Source organism: Lytechinus pictus, chromosome 11 (assembly GCF_037042905.1).
Source record: "Lytechinus pictus isolate F3 Inbred chromosome 11, Lp3.0, whole genome shotgun sequence".
Lineage (NCBI taxonomy): Eukaryota > Metazoa > Echinodermata > Echinoidea > Temnopleuroida > Toxopneustidae > Lytechinus > Lytechinus pictus.
Genome location: NC_087255.1, coordinates 19931221 through 19945476, shown reverse-complemented (window position 1 = coordinate 19945476; position 14256 = coordinate 19931221). Strand labels below are relative to the sequence as shown.

The 14256-nt window shown below is 37.8% G+C and overlaps 2 protein-coding genes across 2 annotated transcripts; one reads left to right on the top strand and one right to left on the bottom strand.

Moving 5' to 3' along the window:
* Positions 1-2191: 2191 nt before the first annotated feature.
* LOC129270943 (uncharacterized) lies at positions 2192-10739 on the top strand. Its single transcript, XM_054908285.2, has 8 exons — positions 2192-2858; positions 3520-3592; positions 4233-4439; positions 4989-5141; positions 5623-5778; positions 6745-6835; positions 7783-7901; positions 8559-10739. The coding sequence occupies exons 1-8, from the start codon at positions 2808-2810 to the stop codon at positions 9182-9184; spliced, it is 1476 nt and encodes a 491-aa protein (XP_054764260.2). The 5' UTR covers positions 2192-2807; the 3' UTR covers positions 9185-10739.
* A 202-nt stretch (positions 10740-10941) lies between these two features.
* LOC129271942 (uncharacterized) lies at positions 10942-13292 on the bottom strand. The gene is made up of 3 exons (XM_054909192.2): positions 13083-13292; positions 12194-12375; positions 10942-11503 (listed from the first exon to the last, which is right to left on the bottom strand). The coding sequence occupies exons 1-3, from the start codon at positions 13290-13292 to the stop codon at positions 11017-11019; spliced, it is 879 nt and encodes a 292-aa protein (XP_054765167.2). The 3' UTR covers positions 10942-11016.
* Between the last annotated feature and the right edge of the window lie 964 nt (positions 13293-14256).

Below are 14256 nucleotides of genomic sequence, written 5' to 3'. Positions count from 1 at the left end.
GTTAATTGCAAATAAGTGATTGATTGCTAATCTGCTCCTTGAAACAAGAAGTTTAATCTGATTTGCTACAGCTAACGTTGATCTATCAGTTGTAAAATTGCAACAGAATATTTGCAATTGATCGCAAATATTTTCTTGCAACACCGGCCTACTCTTACCGGCCTACTCACACTTCGCGTATTATTTTCTTCTCGATCGTTTCTTCATCCAACTCATTCAAACCATCTCGTTCACATCTCCCCACCCCATGGTTCATCCCTTTCTCTTATGCCGGGCTCCTATTCTCTCTCTCTCGTTCCCTCTTTCATTTATATTTTTCCTTGCTCTCTTTCTTCACACTACTCTTTCATCCCTTGATATTAAGTTGTAATTCGTATTAAGTTCTTATAGTCTTAATATATTACTGAATCGTGTTTATTTTAACTGTTACAGTAATTGTACGACTTTCGAAATGTAAATAATGTAACTATAACTTAAATCTTTATCAATGTAAGCTTCATGTAGCCTTCGGGCTGCCAGATGATTGATTAATAACGAATTTATTTTATTTGTTGTTTGTTTTAATGAATGCATTTTACTACTACATGTATATACAACTATTTAAAACGCACACAGATATTGAAATTAAAGATTAAGATTTGCTTACACCCCAACCTTAATTCAATTACAATAACCAGGTTAAATATCAATTAATTAAATATATTTGAGAGAAATGCGGCATAAACTGGAATTTCTGTATATCTTTGAGTCAAAATGAAGATCTAACTTTGGCATGATATTATTTGTGTGAAAGGGGAAATATGACAAAAAGAAAGAAATCGAACAAGGAATTAGACTGCCAACAAGATGGAAGAAAAATATGTAAAATATGAAAATGATTTATGCCTATGGCTAAACATTGGGCAACCACCGATTCGTGTCAAATTTGGTAAGGGGGGGGGGGGTTCCATTCCCCATCATGCTCTACCAATGAATGCTGAAACGCAACAAAAAGGTGGAAGGAGAACATTATAAAAATTACTTTACACCGTTGCTTATATAATACTATTTGTCCGACATGACTTCTGCATATACATAATACACGGATGCACGGATGATGGCGGAAATGGGAAAACAGGGCCGGGCTAAACCGAACATTTCACAGATTTTGGGAGATCCAGGAACTATTCCCCCACAACTTAAATCGGAACTCAAATAGAGTGGAGAAAGAAACCCAGGGCTAATGTGTGCCTTAATTTGTTAGAAATTAAGCGACCCAGTGCTTTTTAGTTGACTTTGCCCCTTTAGGCCTATGTTTATGCAGTAGCAGCTATATAGGTTCATGGAGACAGAGGGGGATCGGAGAGAGGGAGAGTGTATGAGGGTGTGTGTGTAAGTGTGTGAGTGAGAGAGAGAGAGAGAGCTGTGGGGGAGGAGAGGGGGCGGGAGAGGAACAGTTGAAAGGGAAAACTTATAGGATATTCTGGCAAAGGCCACGGGCGTAGTACTGTTTACCCTATTTAGAGTCATGCCCAGATGTCGGGTCTAACATTATGGAATTTACCCGGGGGGGGCCACTTACATTGACGAGTGGATACCATGCGCGACCAAAAAAACACGTAAAAAGGATGTCTTTTTCAAGAAAGGGCACGTTACGTACGTAACGTGATAAGGGTGTCAAAAACACTAAAATAATGAAAAAAGGGTATCTATTTTGCTAGGAAAGCTACGTATTTAGGGTCAAATTTGCGGGGATGATAAAACAAATTTAATGTGTTTTATAAAGGATGTCCTTTTTGCCCCAAACATTACGTGTTTAGAGTCCGATTTACCAATGTAGGTAAAACCGACGACCAACGGACCCGTGACATATAACAATAAAATATTGCTGTACTTGTTTAGGGGTTCATTTCAGGGACTACTTTCCAAGAGTATCGTTTTGTTTCCAATACTTGTTAAGGGTAGGGTTTCACACGCCAATACTTGTTAAGGGGTGCATTTTCAGAATATGGAAAATACGTGTTTAGGGTGCTTTTCGAGACCTCATGGTCGCGCATGGTATCCACTCGTCAATGGATCGAAGTGGCCCCCCCCGGGGGAATTTACACGTACCCCCCCCCCCAAAAAAAAGGGAAATCGCAAAGTAAAAAAACAAAAACAAAACAATTCCCAGGAAACTATAAATGACTTTCCTGTTCACCAAACCATATCGCATTATAGTGTGACGTCGGGTTATCTCAATAACAATAGGCATTATTTCCACAGCACATACACAATCACTTGAAGCTTTTCCGACCTATAGGGATAAAAGGCAAGCAATGAAATCAATAACGTATATGGGCGCTCATATGACAGTGTAGAATCAGCACTGCGGCAACCGGTATTGCACAATACTGTATAGTGACTAGATTTCGGGTATCCATACCCATTCCAAACTGGAAGCTGGCTCAAGGATGTTTTTAAATTTTTAAATATAGGCCTATCTTGTTAAAAGCTAATAAGCGAAAGGATATTGTGGATAAGCATCCTCGGATTCATCGGTCGAGATGATCGTCTTCATAATTTACAAAGTTTTGTATTCTAAAATGTGTGAACATACAGCTCGCATGCATATCAGAAGGACTACATAATTATGCATAGGACATCAGTGCATATTCGCGTTTGTTCAGTATAAGATATTCGGCTGTGCGAAATAATAACGAAAAAAAAAAAACACTTTCTCGTGTCGTCTATAATTATGTTTACTTTAATATCTTATGTACCTCTTTGGAAATCTTTGGTGACTGGCTTTTGATTTTCCAACCATTTCCAACAATCATCGTTTAAGAATGCAGAGTAGGAAAACAGCGACGGTCTTCAAAGGCAGGATTCTTAACCAGGTTAGTTAATATGGAAATTTCTTTTATTTCTTTTTTAAAGAGGATACTGTGTAAATTATGGTTGTTTTGTACAGATATTATTTGTTAAAGATTTGTGTCATAGACCTACTATACCGTTTACAGCATTGATTTTTATTGATAAGATGATAATCATCACCTGGCCCAAAATAGAGTGAACAACTCTATAACGTGCGTATAAAAAGAATCTGAACTTTAAAAGATAGACCTATATAGATTTTACAGAATGCTGTACTGATCATTATGATATTAGTAGGGCCTACGACTTCCGGTATATATAACTCTTGCTTGTAATGATATCATCAAATCAATAATAAAACAGCATAAACGGCCGATGAATAGTTATCATGATGACCAACAGCATTTCATTCTTTATCGAGTTATTGTCATCGTCATTCCGTCCTTAATGATAATTTGTCATCATCATCATCATCACCATCATCATCATCATCATCATCATCATCTTCTTCTTCTTCATCATCATCATCATTCACCATCGTCATCATCATCCGTGAAAGTACAGTCCACCAGGTTGGTGTTGTCTCAAATAGTTCCGTATTAAATGTGACTCCTTTCTGACTTATAGGCCTAGACAATTTAAACTGAAAGATTTGTGTCGATTTTTTTTCTCGAACTACTGCAGGAAGCCTGGAAAACAATAATCCTACAATGTAGTAGCATCGTAATTTTATCAACTTTGCTTAGTCACTGTGAAGGTAAGCTGACTGAAAGAACTGTTCTGATTTTCATTATAAAAACAAAAGCAAAAACAAATTTTTGTTCAAAAGTTTAACAGCCTCAATTTTCAGTTCAAACAGACATTATCATACGCAATAAATCTCGTCTTTCTTTCTTTCTTTCTCTCTTTCTTCCTTCCTTCCTTTCTTTCTTTCTTTCTTTTTTTTTCTTTTTTTTTTCTTCTTTTTTTCTTTCTTTCTTTCTTCTATTTTGCTCTCCCTTTTCCCTCCTCACCTCTATCTCGCTGGCTATGCCCCATGTCGTATCGTGATGGTAAGTTCGATCACTTCTACCAGACGCTCTTGGGATGAGGTTATTGAACATCATTGTGATGGGAGTCAAATCAAGGAATGCCGCGTCAGACATAAATTAGACGTTAGAAGATGAAGTTGCTGCTACCCTGTTTGGCATCAAACGATTTAAGTGAAAGAGCCATTAACGTAGTTCTGGCGCCGCACAATGGCTGTCGGGACCAGGATCATTGGACAATCTGAATTTTCGGAGTATTCCAATTATACAGATACCCATTTCGAACATAAAATATGGATTTTCATTTTCATGTGTTAAGTCATGTTTAAATAATGGACCTATATATGTCTATTTTCGATTCCTTCACAGCCCAATGTGAAAGCCGGACTGTAAGCCTTGTAGCTTCGAACGACACTCAGACAATCTTCTCTCCAAACCATCCCAACTCGTACCCCGAGGACACCTCCTGCTCTTGGCTCATCAGTAGCCCAATGCCTGCAGGAAGGATACAGCTAGAAGTGGTGTACAAGGACTTTTCTTGCTGCTGTGCAAATGATCGTTTAGTGATACAAGATGGTAAGGCCTACTCGGGGCGGCTCCACAGGGGACACCACCCCTATGACTTTTTCAAATAGTGAAGAAAAAAAAAGGACGGGGGGCGATATAAATATAAAGAAAGAAGAGATGAGGGAATGAATAAAAAAATTATGCTTTGTTCAATTCTATTAAATTCGGGAGAAAAGATCGTCTTGCCCCCTTCCCTAAACTCATCAGAATATCCTGGCACCACTATATAGCCTAGTGATAGTTGTAGTGGTGGTGGCGGCGGCGGTGGTGGTAGTAGTAGTAGTAGTAGTATTAGTAGTAGTAGTAGTAGTAGTAGTAGTAGTAGTAGAAGAAGTAGTAGTAGTAAAAAGGTCTTCTTACCAAAAAAAAATTGAGAATAAAAAAAAAAGGTCTTCAACCAAAAAAAAAAGACTTCTTAGTTCTTATTTCTTAGTTGTGATTCGTCAGGGGGGGGGGCAGGGATACGTCCCCTGCATGAGTTTTTGCCCCCCCCCCCCTTAGGTACGCTAGTGTCTAAGAGCCATTTTGTTAACCATCGACACCGCCTTTATTTTTCAGGTACAAATTCATCTGCCAGAATCATCGCCTACCTGTGCTCTGAGCTGAACCCGATCACGATAACAAGCAGTGGACCAAACATATATGGAGAGTTTATGAGTGATAGCGATGGACAAACAGGATTTGGATATACTCTGAATTTTACCCATTTTGGTATGAATATTGCATTACATGTATAGTTACTATAAAATCAGGTGTTGGGCACTCTTTCAACTAGAATTAATGTACTTGATAGCTGACTACTTATCTCGGATATACTATGTGGAAATCAGTGGGTTAACGCGAAACATTGTGATAAATTTTGATTAAGAATAATCGTAATCTTATGTATTTTACTGAAAAAGGAACAGTAAATCTGCTGGAAATCTTCGCAACGTCGACATTTTGAAGTTGACTCTTGAATTATATGAGAAAACTCAAGTTATAATATTCCGTTTTACCACTGATTTAAATGTATTCATTAAAATATTTTAAAAAGAAACAGATCATATATTTTACGAAAATTCAAGATTCGGTAATTAATATCTTCTTGAACTTTTCGTTACTTTCTTTTCAGAATTACAAAAGGTTTATTGTTAATATCCTAATTATTTTTATTTTGTTTTACTGATGCTGTCTTTAATCCAATCTCCAGATTCGAATTACTGTCCTCCCGGCTGGATTGAAAGGTCTGGCTACTGCTATAAATTATACGATCCGTTACCATGGCAACAATCAATATTACGCTGTGGATTCGATGGTGGATTCCTCTCCTCTGTCGTCGATAAAGACGAAAACAATTTTATTGTGGGTAAGATAACTATATATATGATTTCATTGCTTAGTCACACTTGAGATAATACCTAAACATTATCATTGTCAATACATTGACTATGTGTTATAAATAGCAGGTTTTAGAATATGCTTTTTGAGATAAAAGAATAATTATGCAAGTGATTTCACTTGTGTATAGAGAAAAAAAATGAGTAAATATAAAGTACATGTTTTGCTATTTTGTAACATAATTATTGCGATATGAATGTAGTGAGTAGTGAATTGGTGTGTTATCATTTAAATATGCCTTGAACCTGGTCAGATATGAGTTGTTGGGGTCTTTAGGTGGCAGGGGCTACTATTATATAGGCAGCTAGTTCGTATGCTCTTTAAAATATGGCATCCATTGTACTATCAACTAGCGAGGTGGAAAGGTAATGGGGGATCTGTAAAAGAAAAAAATAGATATACATGTACTTACCTTTCACATCAGTTCTCACTTGGAAATCTGGCTAAGAAAAAATATGCAGGCCCTACTTATTTATTATTTTGTATCTCAATTATGTTGTTTCTTACCAAGCTTGTTTAGATCTAATTGACCGTTCCGCGGCCGCTTTTACAATAGCGCGTTTTCGCATCGCTACGCAGATTTATAACGAATTATAAAACACAGTAAATGCATTGAAAATGCCATTCAAATTACAAAGAACAGCTGGGAGGTATTTGTCGAAAGTTGGTGAACTGGAACAGCAGTTCGTCCTGAGTGTTGGAGTTGACGAAAAATTGCTCAGGACGGAACTGCTGTTTTGATTCACCATTTTTTGACAAAGACTTCTTGCATGGTTGCTCATTGTCATGAAGGGCATTTGACAATATATTTTCTATGTTCCTAAGAATGTTCTGCGTCGCGGGGCTAAAACTCGCTAATGTCTCTTTAGAATTGAGAGAAAAAAATATAGTATTGATGACAACATTAAGTTTAAATGAATTTCCTTTCTTCCAGATTCTTTTCAAAACGAGACAGCATCACTCGTGTGGTTGGGTTTGAACAGTGATTGGCAATGGCTAGATGGTTTGAGTCCTTTGTTTTACAAGTGAGTAATTCTTACTAGATCATTCGAATATATTGACGGTAACGACGAATGGGCATTTATACGTTCGTACATTGTTTTGTCTTAAAAAGTTGTTGGTTATTTTTTTAGGCAAATAGAGGGAAGGATTTTCTTTACAGAAATTGAATTGCTTTAATCAATAATTTCTTTTAAGACAATAAAGGTCTTGCAAGCATTTCCCCAAGATATAATTTTCACCCCTTTTTATTGACCAACCTGCATTCCCCCGTTCTTAAACCCCTCATTTTAGGCGTCTCAAATTTCACGCATTCCTCCTTTTTTCTATTAAATTCCAGTTTTCGAGCATTTACAGAGGGCCGTTTTGGGGTTTATTTTTAGAGCAACTTCAGTTCTTAAGGGTAGTGTTTCAGATTTTGGAGCCGTTCACCCCCACGCTTTCCAAATCCGAGCCCCCCCCCCCCTCGGGTAGCGGTTTTATTCCGTCAGTACTTGTGTACCCGACGCGTGTGGGCAGTATACCATACCCGTAAATTTTTCATGAATACGTCTATGGGAATGACGATTTGATAGGGAATATTTAGTCAGACTACGCCTGTGAATATTCATGGGGCTATGAAATGTTGGGTTATAGCGTAATTCTGACCCATCTATCAGTTCGATCGGTGTTGCTCAAGCAGTATATAAGCAAATCCTTGTCAAGTTCATTGGCGGGGTTCATTGACGCATGTTCGAGTCTCGCTCGCCAAGAACGAATTTTCAAAGGATTTTGGTGTTGATTGAAAATTGAAGCACGACTCTGGAAAAAATACATGGCCAAGAAAGAAAGAATTGTAGTCTGATTCAATTAAGGCCTACAAAACAGCCCCACGTGTCGGGTGCAAAAGTACTAATTCGGGGGTGGGGGGGGGGAGATCGCCACCGGAAAAGGATAATCAATGGACCCTTTTCACCTCTGTTTCCTTCCTCAGCTTTGATAATAGGTCTGGAGAAACCTCGGGTTGTTCAGCAATTGACATAAACGGAAATGGACGGTGGCAACTTGCAAACTGCGACGAACAATTAAAGTTCATCTGCAAGAAGACGAAGGGTATGATATTTTTCTCATTCAAATCAATGATTTATTTGAAAAAAAAGCCCGAAACTGTTATCAAACATAGTTTTTAAAATATCAAATGGACGGAATTCTGACCTCTTTCCTTATTTAGAACAAGACGATTGATATAAACAAATAGGCCTAAGTATATATTTTATTTATGTTATTATAACATCTAGCCACTTCATCACTGTTTCCTTTTAAATGCTCTTCCATTGAATGAACTATATATATATAAAAAGATAGTATTAATATTGATCTGTTGATTGAAGGTGATACCAGTTAGAAATAAGTTGTATAAGCATGATAGAGAAAATGGTAGGCTTTATCATGCTTGCAAAAGGAGAGAGTGTATTTTGATGGAGGCTGGGCGGGGGGGGGGGGGGGGCAAATCGACCGCAATGTAACGTCATATATATTTTGCATTGTAAAACAGGGGTAAGAAGTTTCACGATCGATACCTCACCCTTAAATACTATCCCACCCCTCCGTCTAATTGTGAGCCCCCCCCCCTTCGGCTTAACCCCAACATTAAAAAAACAAAAACAAAAACACGTTCCGCTCATCCTGATAGGGCGGTTGCCCCATTTCCCCTGTCAAATAACATTCAAAATCATAAGTCTATTACCTCTCGTTCTTTGATCCCCTTAGATGGGTCCGGAGGCAGATACTGGGCCGAGTTTCTCATTGGTGACGACGATGCATCAACAAATATATTTTCTACCGCTGTCGCTGTTATTATCGGAATCGGCGTCGTCTTTTGTTGTACACGAAGGCGGTCCAACAACAACAACAACAACAACTGTCAGTGTGGGAGTTGCATTGGTGAAATAGCATCATGTATAAGGAATGTGGTGGCTAGGATCTTTGAGCGCATTTCCAGGGGTATCTCTGCCTTAGGGCGTGCGCTGCTGTTCGTCGTATCCTGCAAATGTCTCAGGGGTGTGGCGCGTAGTGAGGAAACGGGGACAGGCGAGGCGCCATCGGAACAAAATCCTCAAACCTATCAACAAGAGGTATCGTTAGAAGGAACACCTTCAGTCACGCGGGGTTCGGAGCGATCTGGAGGCACGGATCCCCAGTCACCGCCAGCGTATGGGGATATTTCCTCAGTGCCCCCGCCTCCGTCATACAGCGAAGCTTTGGATCCGCAATTTAACTTTCGGACAAACTCTACATCACCAACGAACGTCAGAGAAACGATAGCAGCGCCTTCTTACGAATCGATTGTTGGGTCTGTCGGGAATGTTGATGCGTCAGTATATGTTGTTTTATAGTCGGCCGGTATGTTCAGCCTAGGATCCAATACGATGTTGTATGACCTCATGGACACATTTCCTCCATAATCACACAGTAAAAAAAAAACGCTGCTTATTATTATTATTTACTTACATAACTCGGATTATGAATCTTTATACAGTAGCTTAAAAAGATATAAAAATCACTGTTTAGAATTTTACACAACAAAGTTTAAATTTCAATATTCAATTCTAAAAAAAATTAAGCAATGTTGTTTCAACTGTTTATCAACTACTGTAAGGTTTCATAATAGCACAGACCTAAGAAGGTCCGTGATAATAGTTAACAGCGTTGCATAACATTTTATTACTGTGCAGGGCCAGTGCCGACTGCCACGCATAATGGTGTACCACCTTTCATTATTATGCACATATAACGGTGCACCCCATGGGACTTTTAGGAAAGACGTTATGAGAAAATAGGATTTTTTTAAAAGCAAGATACTGAAACAGAGTAAAAATACTCGAAAATTTTACATCATTCTTCTATAATCTCCTTATTTCTAGTAATACGAGATGCTTTTATTAGTTTCGTTTAACTCTTTGAAGTTAATTTACCCTGAATTGATAATAATGACATATTTTAACATTGGCTTTAATCCTTATCCCACCATATTTTAAACTAGGATTAGTATTATTCTATAGATATTATTCAAGAATTACTATTGCAGTTTGCTGCATAGGCCTACTCTATAGTACAAAGGTGATGGAAATATGTGGTCGGTGCAAGGAATCTTGTACATTATTTTGCAACGGTAAAGTGCACAGTGTTTATATTGCAGATGACATAATTCTCATTATGACAAATTGTGATGGCCTAATAATTTTCACTGTTAAACAAGAAATAAACACGACTTCAATATTAGTGTGCCAAGTTTAATCATTCAAACAACTGAACAGTACTATGTCCTTATCAATTACGCAAAAAGATAAAACAAATTTTGGATTTAAGTCAGATAATTTTTTTTTCAAGCATATTATATTTCCTTAGAATTATTATTTATGAATGAAATGTTTGCCCCTTGATTAGTCTTAAAAATTGTACTTTCGGTCCTTTATTTTACCAACACAGTTATCGTTTTCATTTGCCCGATGCATTTTTTTTCGTTTGAATTCATTCGAAATACGAGATTCTTTATGAAAATAGGATAATGTATTTTCCCATTTCTATCATTGTAATAAGTTGTGAAATAAATCTTGTATCTTATGCATGCTGATGGAGATTCTTATGATTACCAATATCCAAATTAGGGCCCAGCTTCATAGGCTTACATTAAAATGGAAACAGTGATAACATTTATTAAGCTTTTCTTGGGCAGCACACCACGTACAATTTGTTCGGAATCTATAAAAAACATTGGAAATTTTCGATTATTCTAAAGGTCCACTATTTGATCCTTACCAAGTCATTAATCAAAAATAACTCTTATCTGCCATTCCACATGAAAACAAATAATTCACTCGTATTTCACTGTGCTAGGCCTATATTTTTTGTATTCAAATATATAATTCAAATGAATTTTATTTCTTAGAATGATCATGAATGGAGAATATTTTGTTATAGTGTCAAAACCAATGGCGTAATGATGTGGATGCGAGTGTATGTGTATACGCTTTTATGAGTATGTGTATACGCTTTTATGCGTATGTGTATACGCTTTTATCTCCCGAAATGTCGTCGTCTATATAATACATTTTACTCCGTATGGAGCACGGGCCCTTTAGGATTACCTGCCTTATAACGACACTGGCAATATCAGAATTAGATTCCGACATGCAGTATCTTTTTTTTTTCGAGTCGACGTAGTTTATTACTCTGTGCTTGGTTTCGTGACGTCATCAATAATTCCATCTCTATCTCGTTTTAGAAGAGCGTATCGGAACGCGATTGGACAGTGTTGGATCTCGACTTTCCGTTTCCATTCCTCGGGAACCTTGTGCGCATGCCCAGGAAAGGTCGTAGAATACTGCACCAGACACACCACCCTTGACGCAATGTATGTCTCCAGAATCATTTTTACCGAAGCCCTTCCTTGCCACGGCCGCCTCCTCCCTAGACTCAGCCGGCATCCCAGCAGCTTCCTCGCGTCGAACTTGTTCGCGTACACATCTTCCAAAACCAGTTTCATACTCCGTGTCTGAACGTTCTGGTAAAACGGCTGGTGTACAAGACCAGTTGGTGTCGAAGATGAAGAGATTTTGCGCGTTCTGGACGTTGATTGGTCGAAAGTCAAGTTCGCAACGATGTTGGGAACGTACGTGATGTCTTCGAGATTGATTTCAATTTCTGGCAGATGTCTGAAACATCAAGAATGAAATCAGTCTATGTTTAGATTGAGCCATACCATCGCAATTTTATTTCTTTGGTAATCAAAAGAATATCTATTAGTTGTACTATTTACATAATTTTGTATTATTGGCATACATAAAGGAAATATTTGCATACGCATTACCAGATGATGAAATAGTTATTGGATCTCAACATAATGTGATTCTTTGAAATTCCTCCCACCAATTCGTGCTTCATTTTTCAACATCCAGTACTGTAGCACCTTTTTCTTGATAATTACTACTCACGATTAAATCAATTTTATAAAAGGAAAAGATATTGGAGACAACAATACAGGATATGAAAAGGTTAAATCAAATATGGAGGGGGTATACGTGAAGGTAAAAGGAGCTGAGTTTGATTGTTGTGACAGGTACCGGGTAGGTAATTATTTTGATGCAATAGGAAGAAGATGGGGTGGATAGGTACAGAGAACGCGAGTGACAGGGGATTGATATCACTCAGTCGTCAAAATTGTAGATACAGAAAGCTGAAAATGGCTTAAAAAGGATTTATCCTTTTTGATTTTGACGACTGAGTGATTTCAATCCCCCGTCACTCGCGTTCTTTTTGCTAATTGAAACGGTAGACCTATAACCAATGCTCTATTATCAATGGACCATTGTTTATAGGCCTACCGTTTCGATTAAATTCTATACCTTCTTCGAAACGGCAGGCTAAGATTATTCAGTCGCCCCATCATCCTGCTTTCACGAAGTCTCCTTTGACCACGCCCTCGTCCTCTTTCGATGTCGGTTTGGTATTCCTCGACGATCTTAGTCTGACGTTTCTTTAGTTTTGTAATCGTTGTACCCGTCAGGTCGTTTTCCGTATAAAACATCTAAATATTGCAATAAAAGATAGTCGTAAAATACCTCTCCCTTATTTTGTCTTGTAAAAAAAATCAGATTTTCTCCACTACCATCGAAACCGCGTCTTCACGGTCTTGTCTTCTTCCGAGCACAACATAATGTCATGGGAAAATATAATTCACACTACAAATGTCAAGGTCAGGATGATCGAGATAATCTGAAACATGTAAAATAATGGGAGAAATCTTAAAATATGTGTACAAAACAAAACAATAGAGGGTTGTCAACTTGTCCACAAAAGTAACCATTTTGAAGCATGTTCGCCAATTTGAGGATCCCCGCAGAAAGTGATGCAAGAATTTAGTTTCTAAACGTGTCCATAACTCTCTTATTTCGTAACTGATCTATATAGATGAAACGTGTTTCCTCTCATTTCACTGTTTCCAATAAGATTGATTTACTCTATCATGGGTTTTGGTTTAAGTTTCTTCTGAATGCTGAATGTCGAGGGAGGAGGAGGGGTAAAAAAAACAAGGGAAATTTCCTCTTGGAAGCTATTCAGGGGTCGCGGAATGAGTTTGAAGACGGGAGAGGGGGCTTTACATGACATCACAATTCGAAGGTCATTTTTACGTAATTTTTAAACAAAATATAACTCGAATGATAATCTTGCAAAGAGTTTGGAGCTATAGTCCTACAAAATATTTCAACTATACTTGCCAGGCTCTATTCTCACCTGAAATGGCTTAAAAGCCTCTGAATATTCTTCAAGTTTCGGTACAGGACTCAATGAACCAGCCCCTGTTTCTAGGCATAACTCGGTAGCAACAGCATGGGAGAATGCTGGCCATATTTGTGGTTGATTCAGGAAGGATTCTTCTTTTGTCCAGTCCACTTCCGTTTCCTCTTCATCAAAGTGTATTATCTTCTCCATCATTTCCTCCATCTTTAGCACAGTCAGGTAATCTCACAAAATTATGTTCAATGATTGTTCTTTCTTAATATCCATTATCGTAAAAAAAATCCTAAGCCTATTATAATATAATATGAGGAGGGATTAATATTTCATGAGAACGCAATTGGCACTGACAATTGGCACGCGGTACGTGAAAATGATTAAATATCTTATTTTAGCGGGAAGTACACTTTATGCTGTTTGAATAATGTATTGAAAGTTTCATGTAACTAAGCGCGAACGTATGAAACGTCACAATCAAAACGCGCCTAGGGGCGCGCGGTGGATGGTGATGTCACAAAATTATATAATGTTCGCAAATTGCGACACAATCGGCCCGTATTCTGAAGTCTGGTTTAACTTAGACCACGGTCTGTGCTAAAATTATGGGGAGCCAAAAAATCAAAAATTATGTTTACATTGTATATCTCTTGTGTTTACTATTTTGTTTCCACTTGCTTTCATAATGAAGGAAAATAATTCAGACTACTGTAGTTATCATTCCCAGACAATTATGAGCAATTTGAGTTTCAAATGAGTTAATAAAATAAATGTGTACTGTTAGGAATTTGTGCCCAAATTGGCTTTCCATAGTTAAACAACAACTTTAAACCAGGGTTTAATTTAAACCTTAGTTCAGGTGGATTCTGCAAAATCCATGGATTAATCCGTGGATTTTGCAGAATCCACCTTTGTGAATTCGGGCCAATGAAAGCTTTTGTGGTTTTCTCTTTGCTTGATCGTTAAATTTATAAGCAACTTTTCGTCTCGTGTCATTTCTTCAGTCTGTCAATTTCTCCTTCCCACCGACGGTTTCTTTACGTTTTTTAACACACACCCTCTCCTACCCACACACACTCCCTTTCTTTCCCATTTCCCCATCACTTTCTTATTCACTCCTGTCTCTCTCTCTCACACACACACACACACATGCACCCTCACACATATCCTCCCT